General features: G+C 46.5%; 1 protein-coding gene across 3 annotated transcripts in view; it reads left to right on the forward strand.

Moving 5' to 3' along the window:
* DPP10 (dipeptidyl peptidase like 10) overlaps positions 1-16,889 on the forward strand; it is a 763,146-nt gene that overhangs the window by 696,058 nt on the left and 50,199 nt on the right. For all 3 annotated transcript variants that reach the window (XM_073563825.1, XM_073563827.1, XM_073563826.1), the window contains one exon: positions 7,598-7,652. In XM_073563825.1, coding sequence (XP_073419926.1) covers positions 7,598-7,652 — 55 coding nt within the window. The remainder of the gene's footprint in view (positions 1-7,597; positions 7,653-16,889) is intronic.

Consider the following 16,889-nt stretch of genomic DNA (forward strand, 5'->3'; position numbering starts at 1 on the left):
GGCGGGGAGGCAACAAAGGAGGAGGGTGTTGCAGTTGTCAAGGCGGGAGATAATGAGGGCATGCACAAGAGTTTTAGTAGATTGATGGCTGAGGAAGGGACGGATTCTGGAAATATTTTTGAGTTGGAGGCGACAGGAGGTGGCAATAGTTTGGACGTGTGGTTTGAAGGACAGGGCAGAGTCGTGAGTTACTCCGAGGCAGCGGATTTCAGGTGCTGAGAGAGCGTGATGCTGTTTACCATAATAGATATATCGGGTAGGAAAGATACGTGAGATGGAGAAAAGATGATGAGTTAGGTTTTGTCTACATTGAGTTATAGGAAGTGAGAGGTGAAGGAAGAGGATATGGCTGATAGACACTCTGAGATTCTGGACAGCAGAGAGGTGACATCTGGGCCAGAGAGGTAGATTTGAGTGTCATCCACATACAGGTGGTACTGGAAGTCATGGGACTTTGAGTTGTCCTAAGCCAAGGGTATAGATGGAAAAAAGTAGGGGCCCTAGGACAGAGCCTTAGTGAACTCCAACTGAGAGAAGGCGGGATGAGGAGGTAGTGTGGGAGTGGGAAACGCTAAATGAGCGGTCGGAAAGATAAGAGGAGATCCAGGACAGGGCAAGGTCTTTGCTGCCAAGGGAAGAAAGAATCTGGAGCAGTAGACAGTGGTTGACTGTGTCGAAGGCAGAGGACAGGTCGAAAAGGAGGATGGAGAACTGTCTGTTAGCTTTGGCTGTGAGTAAGTCATTAGTAATTTTGGTCAGGACAGTTTTGGTGGAGTGGTGGGGGGAGGAAGCCAGATTGGAGGTTATCAAGGAGAGAGTTAGATGAGAGGTGGGAGGAAAGTTGAGCATGTACAGGCTGCTCAAGGAGTTTGGAAGCAAATGGGAGCAGTGATATGGGGTGATAGCTGGGCATAGCAGTTGGGTCAAGGTTTGTTTTTTTGAGGATGGGTGTGATGGTGGCATGTTTGAAGGCAGAGGGGAAGGTACCAGAAGATAGCGATGGGTTGAAGAGATGGGTTAGGACTGGAATGAGCATGTTAGTGAGGTTGGGGAGCAGGTGGGAAGGGATGAGGTCAACTGCACATGTGGTGAGGTGTGATTTGGAAAGGAGATGAGTAAGCTCTCCTTGTTGCCGGATGCAGTAACGGACAGGAGGCAGAGCAAGGCTTAACGTTAATCTTACTTGAACAGGGGGATACTCCACGCCGGGAGAAGGGATAAACAGGGGTATAGCAGATGATATTAACACAGAGGGTGTGCAGGGTGAGGTAACAATTGTAAAAAGTAAAGCAACTGTTCATTAAGGGTTAACTTATTAGTCTGACAACTTCCTGACTTTAAAGTCCTAAGTTCAAACGGTGGCGCCAACGCAGTTAGCACGTGATGAGTCCAGTGTCGTCCTGGAGGCGTTAATTATCCTGTTCCCAGCGGTGATGGTAAGTCCTTGACATCTTGTACGGGGCCTGGGTCCAGGACTCGTTGTGCGTAATGAAGTGCAGTCTCCAACACTGCCAGAGCTTAACATAGCTCGACAGACGTACGCGGGTGAGAAAGGGCACAGTTCACGATGAGTCACCCAGTCTTTCTTAAGCGGCACGCGCACGGTACTTACTGGCCCGGAGCGTTTGGCAACTTCAGTTGTGGGAGCCAACGGGCACACGGCACGTATCTGGTCACAGTCTCTGTGGTCACAGGGACTCTATAGCGCGGGCTCTGTGGACAGACCACTAAACTTCCCGTGCTGCGTGTTCCCGCCAAGTCTTCCCGCTTTTTTGCGCGCTTTGGCCTTTTTTTAGCTCAGCCACGCCCCCTGCTGTCGAGTGCAAAGGTCTGTCTGGGTTTCTAAGCTTTCCCCTGGACAACAAAAGTGACAGTCCTGACAGTTCCGGACCGGTCGCAAGAGAGGTACCCCCGGTCCTTCTTCTTACATTCCCATAAGTTAAGATCATACTGTATTGGGTCCTCACTCTTCTAGTATGTCTGGGTCACACTGTAATGACTCATCACTCTTCCCATAGGTCAGGGTCGCACTGTAATGGCTCCGCCCTCTTCCTTGATTCAGGGTCACACCGATGACTCCACCTTCTTCCCATAGGCCGAGATCACACTGAAATGTGTCCTCCATCTTACAGTAGGTTGGGGGGTCACATTGTAATGGCTCTTCCTTCTTCCGGTAGATTAGGGTCCCACTGTAATCATTCCTCCATCTTCCTTTGGTCAGGGTCACACTGTAATGACTCATCACTCTTCCCATAGGTCAGGGTCGCACTGTAATGGCTTCGCCCTCTTCCTTGATTCAGGGTCACACCGATGACTCCACCTTCTTCCCATAGGCCGAGATCACACTGAAATGTGTCCTCCATCTTACAGTAGGTTGGGGGGTCACATTGTAATGGCTCTTCCTTCTTCCGGTAGATTAGGGTCCCACTGTAATCATTCCTCCCTCTTCCTTTGGTCAGGGTCACACTGTAATTGCTTTATACTCTTCCCATAGGTCGAGGTTCACACTGTAATGTGCCTTCTTCCTGTAGGTCATTATCTCACTGTAAAGGCTCTTCCTTCTTCCCATAGGACAGTGTCACACTGTAATGACTCCTCCCTCTTCCTGTAAGTCAGAATCACACTGTAATGGGTTCTTCATTTTCTTAAGACCAGGGTCACATTATAATGGCTCTTCTCGTAGGTCGGAGTCACACTGTAATGGCTCCTCCCTTTTCCTGTAGGTCAGGTTCACACTGTATTGGCTCCTCCTTCTTCCCATAGGTCAGGGTTACACTGTAATGGCTTTCCTCTTCCCATAGGACCACTTCTCCAATAGGTCACGATTAGACAGTAATGGGTCCTTCCTCTTCCGGTAGGTCAGAGTCACACTGTAATGGCTTCTTCCTTTTTCTTAGGTTTTGGTTGCACTGTAATGGGGTTCTGCCTCATCCTGTAAGTCAGAGGGTCACACTGTTATGGCTTTTCCTGCTTTCCGTAGGTCTGGGTCACACTGTAGTTGGTCATCCCTCTCCATGTAGGTCATTATCACATTGTAATTGTTCTTCCCTCTTCGCTTAAGTGAGGGTGACATTGTAATGGCTCCTCCCTCTTCCTTGGGTCCTTAGGTAGAGTGTCACAATGTAATAGCTCCTCCCTCTTCCCATAGGTCTTGGTCTCACTGTAGTGGCTCTTCCCTCTTCCCATAGGTCAGTGTCTCACTGTAATGACTCCTCCCTTTTCCTGTAGGTCAGGGTCACACTGTAATGTGTCCTCCCTTTTCCGTTAGGTGAAGGTGACATTGTAATAGATCTTCCATCTTTCCTTAGGTCTTGGTGAAAATGTAATGGCTCCCCCCTCTTCCTGTTGTTCAGGGTCATACTATAATGGGTCCATACACTTCCCATATGTTGGGGTCAAAGTGTAATGGATCCTCTCTCTTCCCGTAGGTCAGGGTCACATTGTAATGGCTTCTGCCTCTTGCTTAGGTCAGGGTCACACCGTAATGGCTCCTCCGTCTTTCTTAGGTCAAGGTCACACTATAATGGCACTTCCTGTAGGTCAGGATCCCAGTGTAATAGGTCCTCCCTTTTCCTGTTAGTCAGGATCACACTAAAATGGGTCCTTCATCTTACCGTAGGTTACGGTCTCACTGTAATGGCTCTTCCCTCTTTCTGAGGTCAGCATCACACTATAATGGCTCTTCCTGTCGGTCAAGGTCACACTATAAAGGATCCACGCTCTTCCCATATGTCAGGATCTCACTGTAATGATTCCTCCCTCTTCCAATAGGCCAGGACCACACTGTAGTGGGGCCTTCTATTCCCATAAGTCAGGGTCACACTTTAATGGCTCCTCCTTCATCTTGTAACTCGGGGTCACACTGTGATGGCTCACAGGTAAGAGTCAAAAACCATAGAAGTAAAAAAGAACCTGTCACGAATTACCCGCCTCTCAGCACGTGACTTGAGGTTGAAAGGGTTAATCTGTCTCCTCTCACTCAGTCCAGCATTCACCCTCTGTCCTATGCTGCAGTGGGAGTATAAATCACACCCCGACACAGACCACGCACCCCGCTCACACACGCTGCCACCACTCACCGAATACACGGGCGATGAGTCCCGGAAATGCTACTACTACTGCTATGTGCCAATCACCAGGAGCGCACACTCTAAGGCTGGGGAATCTTTAGAGCAACAAGGTTCAGACTTATTAAAGTTTTAAGCTTTAATATTAAAGGTACAGTGCTTACAATAAAAGGATATAAAAATGGAAATAAAAAATGACATACAAATATGCAAAACAGCGATAAAATAAAAGGGAGAAAACTTACAGAAATATCGAACTTTGCATCCTGATTCTCTGTCCCCGAGGGAGGGGGGGAATATGGAATGGAGCACAACAGCTAGGCTGCCCCTCACTGTGAACCCTTTTCTTTGGGAATAGGCCTAATTTATAGAGGTGACTTGGGAATCCAATTTCTAGACCAGCCTCTCATGTTAATATTCTAATTGCTGGTCTGTGACTGGACCATGGCTATTTTACCAATGAATACATTATTTTTTCTCTGAAACTCTTTGTGTAACCTTTCTCATAGATAGATACTGCCATTCTCAAATTGGCATCTCTTCTTCAAAGAGCTGGAGGGTGTGAGATGTTTCCCCTTTGTGGTTCTCAGTAAAGCCCCCTGGTGAGATTGGAGACAGGAGACTGCCTTCTCAGGATAGCATGAGGTCATGACCTGTGTAGAGAGCTGCGGTGTAAGGACAGATGTTAATTACTGCTGGTCATACATATACATATTTCACTACAGAACCCTTAAAAAATAACCTCTATTAATGAATATTAAAAGTATCAAAAAAACAAAAAAATAGTCTCTATGTGTATATGTAAAAAGGAGTAGAGGGTCTGATCCTAGTGCTGTCAGTAACGTCACAGTGCAAAAAAAGATTATAGCTTATTGTTTGAGCGCCAAATAAGTAACAAGCACAAAGGAATAAACTAGAGAGGATAGAAAGTGCCTTGCCCTGTATAGATATCCCTTCCTTACAGCGGAGGTTGGCACCCTGGGACGCGATATGGCGCTCCCGCTCCACGTCTACTGACCCTTATTGACCCTCTACAGGACTCCTTATCAAAAAGCCACCACCAAACACCTATCAAATATAAGGTGCTATTGGTGCAAATATTGTAACTGGTCCGTTTGTGCTTCTTCTATATCCTGTATTGAGCCAAATATGGCTATGGCTCCACGTCAAGAAGAGGTAAGCATGTGTAAATGCTCTGCATATCAAGTGTGAAAAAAAGATCTTCTATAACACGGATCAGAGAGAAATGCCCTTCTATTAGAATACAGAGGGCTTCCAATAGAAACAGAGCTTTTTAATGGACAAATCTTGTCCTGTATCAAACATGCATTGTGTAGTCAGCAGCACAATTGATCATAGAGCACAATATGTCAAAGGCCATGCCCAACAAAACAGGTTTACACTCATTACCAAAGGGCTAAATAGCCCATCCTATATATGCATCAGAAGGGTCCAATGACATGATCGTATATAAGGTAGATAGCACATGAAAAACATGTAAACGTGCCCAAAATATCACAAAGACACGTTAGGTATGGAAGGGAAATGCCCAGACCTGTGTAAGCAGATAATGGCCACAACAATATAAGAAAAACATAGGTGTATCGGTCAGCCAAGCCCATAGTGAGGTTACACTTATCTTAGGGGGCTGGTACCCCATCCCAACGCCTTTCCCCCTTTTCTAGGTCCAAAAGGGGTTCGTCAGGGGAAAGCGAATAATGAGCCACGGGAAGCTTTGGACAATGGAACGCTGTAATAGGTCCTCTCTTTTCCCGTACCTACGGGATCACACTAAAATGGGTCCTTCATCTTACTGTAGGTTATGGTCTCACTGTAATGGCTCTTCCCTCTTTCTGAGGTCAGGGTCACACTGTAATGGCTCTTCCTGTAGGTCAGGGTCACCCTGTAATGGTTCCTCCCTCTTCCCATAGGTCAGGATCACACTGTAATGATTCCTCCCTCTTCCCGTAGGTCAAGACCACACTGTAGTAGGGCCTTCTATTCCCATAAGTCAGGGTCACACTTTAATGGCTCCTCCTTCATCTTGTAACTCAGGGTCTGTGATGGCTCACAGGTAAGAGTCACACTGTAATTTGTCCTCCCTCTTCCCGTAGGTCTGGGTCACATTGTCATTGGTCCTCACTCTTCCTGTAGGTGAGGATCACACTGTAATGGCTCCTCCCTCTTCCTTAGTTCAGGATCACACTGTAATGGTTCCTCCCTCCTCCTTAGGTCAGGATCACACTGTAATGGCTCCTCCCTCTTCCTTAGGTCAGGATCACACTGTAATGGCTCCTCCCTCTTACTTAGCTCAGGTTCACACTGTAATGGATCCTCCCTCTTCCTTAGCTCAAGGTCACACAGTAATGGCTCCGCCCTCTTACTTAGGTCAGGGTTACACTGTAATGGCTCCTCCCTCTTACTTAAGTCAGGATCACACTATAATGGCTTCTCCCTCTTCCTTAGGTCAGGGTTACACTGTAATGGCTCCTCCCTTTTCCTTAGGTCAGGGTTACACTGTAATGGCTCCTCCCTTTTCCTTAGGTCAGGGTTACACTGTAATGGCTCCTCCCTCTTCCTTAGATCAGGTTCACACTGTAATGGCTCCTCCCTCTTCCTTAGGTCAGGGTTACGCTGTAATGGCTCCTCCCTCTTCCTTAGGTCAGGGTTACACTGTAATGGCTCCTCCCTCTTCCTTAGGTCAGGGTTACACTGTAATGGCTCCTCCCTCTCTCTTAGGTCAGGGTTACACTGTAATGGCTCCTCCCTCTTCCTTAGGTCACAATCACACTGTAATAGCACCTCCCTCTTCCTTAGGTCAGGGTCACACTGTAATGATTCCTCTCTTCCTTAGATCAGGTTCACACTGCAATGGCTCCTCCCTCTTCCTTAGGTCAGGGTTACACTGTAATGGCTCCTCCCTCTTCCTTAGGTCAGTGTTACACTGTAATGGCTCCTCCCTCTCTCAGGTCAGGGTTACACTGTAATGGCTCCTCCCTCTTCCTTAGATCACAATCACACTGTAATGGCTCCTCCCTCTTCCTTAGATCAGGGTTACACTGTAATGGCTCCTCCCTGTTCCTTAGGTCAGGGTTACACTGTAATGGCTCCTCCCTCTTCCTTAGGTCAGGGTTACACTGTAATGGCTCCTCCCTCTCTCAGGTCAGGGTTACATTGTAATGGCTCCTCCCTCTTCCTTAGATCACAATCACACTGTAATGGCTCCTCCCTCTTCCTTAGATCAGGGTTACACTGTAATGGCTCCTCCCTGTTCCTTAGGTCAGGGTTACACTGTAATGGCTCCTCCCTCTTCCTTAGGTCACAATCACACTGTAATGGCTCCTCACTCTTCCTGTAGGTCAGGGCCACTTTGTAATGGGTCCATCATCTTCCCATAGGTCAGTATTTCACTGTAATTGTTCTTCCCTGTTCCTATAGGTCAGTGTACTTTGTTATTTTTGTCATTTTCTTTTTAAGATTTTGTTTTTCCTCTTGACTGCTATCTTTATGTTTTATTTTCCCTTTGTCAGGTGGTTACTAAGAGAACCTTATATTGATCCAAGCAGACTGAGCATATTTGGAAAGGTAATTCATCAAATGATCACATAATCCTCCTTGCTGGGTTGCTATGGTCTCGACTGTAGGTTCCCTACTGCAGGTTTCCAACTGCAGCGGTTTTGGCTGTTGGTTCCCAACTGTATTGGTTCTAGCTATAAAATCCTTATTGTAGGGTTTATGGCTGCAGGTTCCCAATTTCGGTGGTTTCAGCTATAGTTTTCCAACTTCATAGGTTGCGGCTGATGTTTCTCAACCATAGTGGTTCCAACTTTACATTCCCAACTGCGGAGATTTTGGCTTTAGGTTCCTGATTGCAGGGGTTTTGGATGTAGGTTCCCAACTATATATTGTCAGGGTCCTGACAGCGCCGGCGTACAGCCTTCACTAAGCAGGGACTCACCCGCACCGTAGGGACCCCTGGGAACAAGAACAGCTGGAAAATAAAGATGCACAGGACCTGAATGTAGAAGTTTAGCAAGCCGGCACAGGACCTACGATGATGTGAACGGTCATGTGACTGCAAGTGGGCGGGGCTTAGCATCCTGCTTTCATAGAAGGTAGAAAACTCAAAGTCGGGCAAAGCGGGGGTCATGCACAGTACAGGCAAGCGAGGTACAGGAGGGATAAACAGATAAACAGATGGGAGGTCAGACAAAGCCAAAGGTCATACACAAGATATCAGTAAAGTACCAGGGATGAGACAGAGCGGATAGTCAGGGCCAAGCAGAGATCAAAACCAAACAGACGTAGAAGGTACCAAGCAGAATCCAAAGCGATATCCAGAGAACAGACAGAGTCATACACAGAGAATCAAGCAACCAGAACACAGCACTAACACACTCAGGGGTCACCACACAATGCCAAGGGCGAAAGTATAACTGACGGGGGTGGGAGCGTCCTGAGGCTATAAGAAGCCTCTCCCAGAACCAGGGAGAGGCCACCATAATAGGTCCCATGTGTGCAGGTGAGAGTCTGCACTGAGGTCAGAACATTAACCCCAGCAGTGCCGGTCACCCAGCACTGGTATCATGACATATATGTTCTAGCTGTAGGCTGCCTCCATTTAAGAACAGATTGCTATAAGTTCCCAATTATGAGGGTTCTGGCTGTAATTTCCCAACTTCAGGGGTTCCGCCCGTAGATTCCGAACTGCAGCAGTTCTAGCTGTGGGTTCTACATTGTTGGGTTTATGGCTGTAGATTAACAATAACCCTTGGGTTCAGGCTCTAGATTTCCAACTTCGGGGGTTCTAGCTGTAGGAATTCCAGTTGTAGATTATCTACTGTGAGGATTTTGGTTGTAGGTTCACTACTGTTGTAGCTCTAGCTGTTGGTTCCCCATTGTAGGGTTTATAGCTGTATGTTCCCAATTGCGGGGTTCCAGCTGTAGTTTCCCAAATATATAGGTTCTAGCCATAGGTTCTTACAGTAAGGGTGCTGGATTTAGGTTTCCAACTTATGGTTGCTGTAGGTTCCTCAATATAGAGTTTTTGCCTTAGGCTAGTTTCACACTAGCGTTTATTCCACGCAGCGCATGGTGCCGCTAAGCCCGCCCCCTGCTGGCTCCCTGCCCGCCCCATCCGGTCATCGTCGCCTGCTATCGCACATGGACGCTTGCGGTCTGCGCACCCTATCTTTAGCATGGGGTGCGCAGATCGCAAGTGTCCATGTGTGATAGTAGGCGTCGATGACCGGATGGGGAGGGCAGGGAGCTGGCAGGGGGCGGGGCTTAGCGGCGCCGTGCGCTGCGTGGAATAAACGCTAGTGTGAAACTAGCCTGACTATTCCCATTTGCGGAGGTTCTGGCAATAGATTCTTCGGGTATTCTGTTTGACGGTTTCCCACTGTAGCTGCTCTAGCTGGAAGTTAACCCTTTATTATCATCCATAATGCATACAAATCCATTGAGATTCAAACTTAAATAATTTTGAGGTGAAAATAAAAACCACAAAACTAAAATAATGCTGTTGCATAAGTGTGAGCACCTTCATATAATTGGACATGTGCTTTTGTTCAGAATCAGCCAATCATTTTTCCCCTCATATTAGATAGTAGCCAGTGCTTGGCTGCCATCATTTACAGAGATTCTTATCAACCCATTAAAAACCGGGGGTAGCCGAGGCCACGGAGAACATGATTCGAGTCGTTTTTTACCGTCCTCCGTCACGTGATCGCCATTAATCACCGAATAACGGCGATCGCAAAAAAAGTCAGATTTTCAATTCATTTCTCTCTCCTCTAATATGATCTAGCATAGAAGAGGAGAGAGAAATGGGGTTCTTCGAGTCCTCCCGGTAACTCTGTCATCCCCGGACCCTCCTGCTCAGTCCCCAGCCCTCATCTTCCTGGAAGAAAATGGCAGGCGCATGCGCAGTGCCGAGATCTGACGAACGATACCCAGCAACAATAGGAGATTTTTCCTATTAGTTCATTTTGATCACTGTAATAGACCCTATCACAGTGATGAAAATAAAACAAATTGTAAACCAAACCCCCCTTTCTCACCCCCTTAGTCAGGTAAAAATAATAAAATATTGGGGCTAGGGTTAGAGTTAGAGCTAGGGTTAGAGCTAGGGTTGTGGTGTTGTGGCTAGGGTTGTGGTGTTGTGGCTAGGGTTGTGGTGTTGGGGCTAGGGATGTGTTGGGATTGGGGTTAAAATTGGGGGGGTTTCCAAACACGACACGACGCCTGCCATCGATTCCAGCCAGTTTTGCGTTCAAAAAGTCTAAATGGAGCTCCCGCATTTCTGAGCCCTGCTATGCACCCAAACAGTGGCTTTTCCCCACATACGGGGTATCGGCGTAATAAATTTTGTGGTCTGTTTTCTCCTGATTCCCTTGTGAACATAAAAAAGTTTGGGTCTAAAGTAATTTTTGGGAGAAAAAGTTAAATGTTAATTTTTTCCTTCCACATTGCCTTAGTTCTCATGAAGCACCTCAAGGGTTAATAAACTTCTTGAATTTGATTTTGCGCACCTTGAGGGGTGGAGTTTTTAGAATGGAGTCTCTTTTGGGTATTTTCTGTCATATTGACCCCTCAAAGTGACTTCAAATGTGATGTGGTCCCTAAAAAAAAAATGGTTTTGTAAATTTTGTTGGAAAAATAAGAAATCTCTGGTCAACTTTTAACCCTTAAAACTTATTAACAAAAAAAAATTGTTTCCAAAATTGTGCTGATGTAAAGAAGACATGTGGGAAATGTTATTTGTTACCTATTTAGTGTGACAGCTCAGATTTAAGGGTACAAAAGTTAAAAGTTTGAAAACTGCAACATTTTTTCCAAATTTTTTTTTTCATAAATAAACACAAGTCATATCGAAGAAATTTTACTACTAACATGAAGTACAATATGTTACGAAAAGACATTCTCAGAATCAGTGGATTCTGTTGAAGCGTTCCAGAGCTATAACCTCATAAAGTGACAGTGGTCAGAATTGAAAAAATTGGCTTGGTCATTAAGGTCAAAATTGGATTGGTCACTAAGGGGTTAAGCAAGATATTCCTGACATATTCTGGTCCGTGAACAGCTCACCACATAGCAAAGGATCTCATTGTGGAAAGTTGTCAGTGAGGACAAGGTACAAAAGCATTTACCAGGTATTAGATCTGCCGTTGACACTGTGAAGACGTCACCAAGAAGGGGCTGAAATTCGGCACAACAGTGACATTACCAAGAACTGGGCGTCCCTCCAAAATTGATGAGAAAATTGGTCCAGGAGGCTGCCAAGAGGTCGACAGCAGCATTATTGTTGCTGCAGCAATTTCTCGACACTCCTGATTGTGCCCTGCGTTGTGACAACAATCTGCTGTATTATTCAAATGCCTGATTTTTGGGACTGGATAGGAAAATGGAAGCCTTATCTTACAATAAAAAACATCCAGGCCTAGCGATGTTTTGCCAAAACCTTCATTAAGCCTGAAACAATCATGTGGGAAAACATTGTGGTCTATTGAGATCAAGATTGAACTTTTCACCAAAAGATCACCATCTCCACAGTGAGGCATGGTTAAGGCAGTATTGTGCTTTGGGAATAGCTTTTTTAGCAACTGGAACTACCAGGGCTTGGCAAGGTGGAGGGAAAAATATGAACAGTTCACATATGAGCTAAAGATGAGTAGGAATTTCACCTTTCAGCGCGACCACGACCCTATGCAACCTCCAAATCACCAAAAGAACGGCTTCATTAGAAGAAGATGAAAGTTCTGGAACAGCCGAGCCCAGACCTCAACAATCTGTGGTGACCTGAAGAGACGCCCACATAGTCAGTCAGATGTGGAGCTGCTGCTAGGAGGAGAGTGGGTAAAGATTGCCAATTCTAGATGTGCGGCGCTGATAAACCCTGACCCTAGAAGACAAAGTCACAGGGGACTACAACAAAGTATTAGTGTAGCTGTGTGCAGGTTTATGCAGCCACATTATTTTAGATATGAATTTTTCTCTTTTCCCACCTGAATATATTTGCAGGTCCCCCACTGTATAAGTTTTGGCCATAGGTTCACACTGTAGAGGTCAGGCTGTAGGTTAACCACTGTAGGGATTCTGGCTGTATGTTCTCCAGTGTAAGAGTTTCTGACTCTAGATTCCCCAGTGTTAGGGGTTCTGACTGTAGGTTCCCCACGGTAGGGTTCTGGTGGTAGCGTTCCTATTTTAGGCGTTCTGGCTGTAGGTTCCCCAATGTAGGTGTTCTGTCTGTAGGTTCGCAATTGTAGGGGTCAGGCTGTAGGTTACCCAGTTTAGGAGTTATAGCTATAACTCACCCAATGTAGGGGTTGTGGGTGTAGGTTCCCCACTGTCAGTGTTCTTACTGGGTTCTGGCTGAAGGTTTCCCAGTGTAGGATTCTCGTTGTACTTTCCCTAGTGTAGGGTTCTTGCTGTAGGTTTCCCACTGTAGGAGTTCTGGCTCTAGGTTCCCCAAAGTAGGCGTTCTGCCTGTAGGTTCTCTGCTGTACTGGTTCTGGCTGTAGGTTCCCCACTGTTGAGGTTCTGGCTTTAGTTTACCCACTGTACAGCTCCTGGCTGTAGGTTTCCCCAGTGTAGAGTCCAGGTTGTGTTTCCCCAGTGTTGGGTTCTGGTTGTAGGTTCCCCACTGGTGGGGTTCTGGCTGTAGCTTCTCCGCTGCTGGGGTTCTGGCTGTAGGTTCCTCTGTGTATGGTTATGGTTTTGGTTTTAGGTTCATCACTGTAGGCGTTCTTGCTGTAGGTTCCCCACTGTAGGGATTCTGTCTATATGTTCCTTACTGGAGGGGTTCTGGCTGTAATTTTCCCAGTGTACGGCTCTTGTTCTGGCTGTAGGTTCCCCACTGTAGGAGTTCTGGCTGTAGATTCCCCACTGTAGGATTCTGGTTAATGGTTCCACAATGTAGGAGTTCTTGCTACAGTTTCCCCACTGTATGGCTTCTGGCTGTGTGTTCCCCAGTGTAGGATTTTTGTTCTGGCTGTAGGTTCCCCACTGTAGGGATTCTGTCTATATGTTCCTTACTGGAGGGCTTCTGGCTGTAATTTTCCCAGTGTACGGCTCTTGTTCTGGCTGAAGGTTCCCCCTGTAGGAGTTCTGACTGTAGATTCCCCACTGTAGGATTCTAGTTAATGGTTCCACAATGTAGGAGTTCTGGCTACAGTTTCCTCACTGTATGGCTTCTGGCTGTGTGTTCCCCAGTGTAGGATTTTTGTTCTGGCTGTAGGTTCCCCACTGTAGGGATTCTGTCTATATGTTCCTTACTGGAGGGGTTCTGGCTGTAATTTTCCCAGTGTACGGCTCTTGTTCTGGCTGAAGGTTCCCCCTGTAGGAGTTCTGACTGTAGATTCCCCACTGTAGGATTCTAGTTAATGGTTCCACAATGTAGGAGTTCTGGCTACAGTTTCCCCACTGTATGGCTTCTGGCTGTGTGTTCCCCAGTGTAGGGTTTTTGTTCTGGCTGTAGGTTCCCCACTGTAGGGATTCTGTCTATATGTTCCTTACTGGAGGGGTTCTGGCTGTAATTTTCCCAGTGTACGGCTCTTGTTCTGGCTGAAGGTTCCCCACTGTAGGAGTTCTGGCTGTAGATTCCCCACTGTAGGATTCTAGTTAATGGTTCCACAATGTAGGAGTTCTGGCTACAGTTTCCCCACTGTATGGCTTCTGGCTGTGTGTTCCCCAGTGTAGGGTTTTTGTTCTGGCTGTAGGTTCCCCACTGTAGGGATTCTGTCTATATGTTCCTTACTGGAGGGGTTCTGGCTGTAATTTTCCCAGTGTACGGCTCTTGTTCTGGCTGAAGGTTCCCCACTGTAGGAGTTCTGGCTGTAGATTCCCCACTGTAGGATTCTGGTTAATGGTTCCACAATGTAGGAGTTCTGGCTACAGTTTCCTCACTGTATGGCTTCTGGCTGTGTGTTCCCCAGTGTAGGATTTTTGTTCTGGCTGTAGGTTCCCCACTGTAGGGATTCTGTCTATATGTTCCTTACTGGAGGGGTTCTGGCTGTAATTTTCCCAGTGTACGGCTCTTGTTCTGGCTGTAGGTTCCCCACTGTAGGAGTTCTGGCTGTAGATTCCCCACTGTAGGATTCTGGTTAATGGTTCCACAATGTAGTAGTTCTGGCTACAGTTACCCCACTGTATGGCTTCTGGCTGTGTGTTCCCCAGTGTAGGGTTTTTGTTCTGGCTGTAGGTTCCCCACTGCAGGATTCTGGCTGTAGTTTCCCCACTGTACAAGTTCTGGCTGAAGGTTTCCCAGGGTGGGGTCCTGGTTGTAGTTTCCCCAGTGTAGGTTTCTGGCTGTAGGTTCCCCACTGTAGGTGTTCTGTCTGTAGTTTCCCCACTGTAGAGGTTTCGGCTGAAGTTTCTCCAATGCAGGGTGCTGGCTATAGATTTCCCACTGTAGGGGTTCTGGCTGATATTTCTCCAGTGTAGGATTCTGCCTGTTTGTTCCCCAGTGTAGAAGTTTGGCTGTAGGTTGCCCAAAAAGGGGTTCTGGCCGTAGGTTCCCCATTAGGAGTACCGGCTGTAGTTTACCCAGTGTAGGGTTCTTGTTCTGGCTGTAGGTAACCCCACTGTAGGGGTTCTGTCTGTAGGTTCCCTCTGTAGGGGTTCTGTCTGTAGGTTCTTCCCCACTGTAGAGGTTCTAACTAGGTTGCCCACTGCGAGGAGCTGGTCACTTACTTGGATTAATGCAAGTAGAGTGGAGTCCACTGCTCTAAGGGATGCAGACTTTTTTCCAACATGGTTACCTTGATATTATTGTGTTTTATTAGAAATTTGCTTGTTGTGTTTTATTAGAGATTTGCTTGCTCGTCTGTTCAGCCTTAGGAATCAATGATTCCCTTCAGTGACAGTAAGCAGAGGAAGAAATGCTTGTTGGTAAATGTAAAGCATTTATTCTATTAATCTCATTAGTATCTCAGGGTCTTCAAGCCATTGTTCTCCCAGCCACTGGGCCTATTGTGTGCATGGGGATAGTAGATCCAAGGAAGCTGTCACCGCAGGGGGTCTGGCACACAATCCCAGGTGATGGTCTTCTGGAATATTCTTCATTCTTTGAGCTAAAAGAAAATGTTTAAAGGGAAGGGAGGAAAAAGCCACTTTCTTGGTCAGTGAGTTGGGGACACTGATGTCAAAGGGAGATAATCAAGGATGAGATCATGGAGCACATGGATGGATGGTCTATGGAGTTTGGAGATTGGTTGCTGGTTTGGCTGGACATGTGCTACTTTTGAGGGATCTGTCGTCTGGATTTCAGGAACTTTCTTATGGACTGTTGTTACTGGAAACATGGACTTCAGTTGTGTTACCTACTGTCCAGGGGAGTGTGGACTGTGACTACAGACTATACTGGTGGAAGATACAAAATCTGTGGGCCAACCAAAAGTTGGGAGACAGTGATTATCGCCTGGTACGGGGTCAGTGGGACTACCGGCCTCGGGGAGGGGTATCTTGTGGACTGTGGCAATGTATTTGGGCAATCTACCCACAGTTGTTGTAAAAAAAAAAAATGGATGTAAGGAATAAAAAATAGTTCTATCATTAACCTGCCTAGGTGATTATTACAACCCACAACCTCAGATCTTCAAAAGTGCTGGCAGCGGGTGGGATCACCTATCTCTGGACTGCAAACCAGGGCAAGATACTGAGTGGTGACTTGGCAGAAGAGATGGCAGAATCCATCTACAAGAGCCTCAAGAAGGAGGAGCTGAGAGCCCTTTGCTCTGAGAGAGAGTGGTTGCCAGAGGATAACCAGGCGACCCTAATACAATGCTTGGCCAACTGGGACCGTGAACATCCACAGGCGGTCAGTTCAGACGTGGAAAAGGGCATCTTTGTGGAAGAACCACAGCCCAGAGCTGTCATCTAGATGTTGGAGCATCGACCAACTGAGTTGAGGCAGATGCTGGATGCGCTAGGAGAGCGGGCCAAGGAGATAGAGCGGGCGGCAGTGTTAAGCAAACATCTGGGTATGAATGTAGCAGTACCCCTACCCGCCCCTGCGGAAAGGACAGTGGATAACAGGAAAGAGGGGCTTGCATCATTAAGGTCACACCTGAAAGCTACCAAAGGAAGTTTCAGGAGACTGACAAGCCCTTTGCACACACGCATGGGGAGTTTGCTAACACATTACGTACAGCATGCACTCGGTGGATAGAAGGACTCAAGAAACAGAATACAGTTGTGGCCAAAAGTATTGACACCCCTGCAATTGTGTCAGATAATACTCAGTTTCTTCCTGAAAATGATTGCAAACACAAATTCTTTGGTATTATCTTCATTTAATTTGTCTTAAATGAAAAAACACAAAAAGAATTGTCCTAAAGCCAAATTGGATATAATTCCACACCAAACATAAAAAGGAGGGTGGACAAAAGTATTGGCACTGTTGGAAAAGTCATGTGATGCTTCTCTAATTTGTGTAATTAACAGCACCTATAACTTACCTGTGGCACCTAACATGTGTTGGCAATAACTAAATCACACTTGCAGCCAGCTGACATGGATTAAAGTTGACTCAACCTCTGTCCTGTGTCCTTGTGTGTACCACATTGAGCATGGAGAAAAGAAAGAAGACCAAAGAACTGTCTGAGGACTTGAGAAACCAAATTGTGAGGAAGCATGAGCAATCTCAAGGCTACAAGTCCATCTCCAAAGACCTGAATGTTCCTGTGTCTACCGTGCGCAGTGTCATCAAGAAGTTTAAAGCCCATGGCACTGTGGCTAACCTCCCTAGATGTGGACGGGAAAGAAAAATTGACAAGAGATTTCAACGCAAGATTGTGCGGATGTTGGATAAAGAACCTCCAC

Source organism: Dendrobates tinctorius, unplaced genomic scaffold, assembly GCF_039654945.1.
Source record: "Dendrobates tinctorius isolate UK_male_01 unplaced genomic scaffold, ASM3965494v1 ptg000403l, whole genome shotgun sequence".
NCBI lineage: Eukaryota > Metazoa > Chordata > Amphibia > Anura > Dendrobatidae > Dendrobates > Dendrobates tinctorius.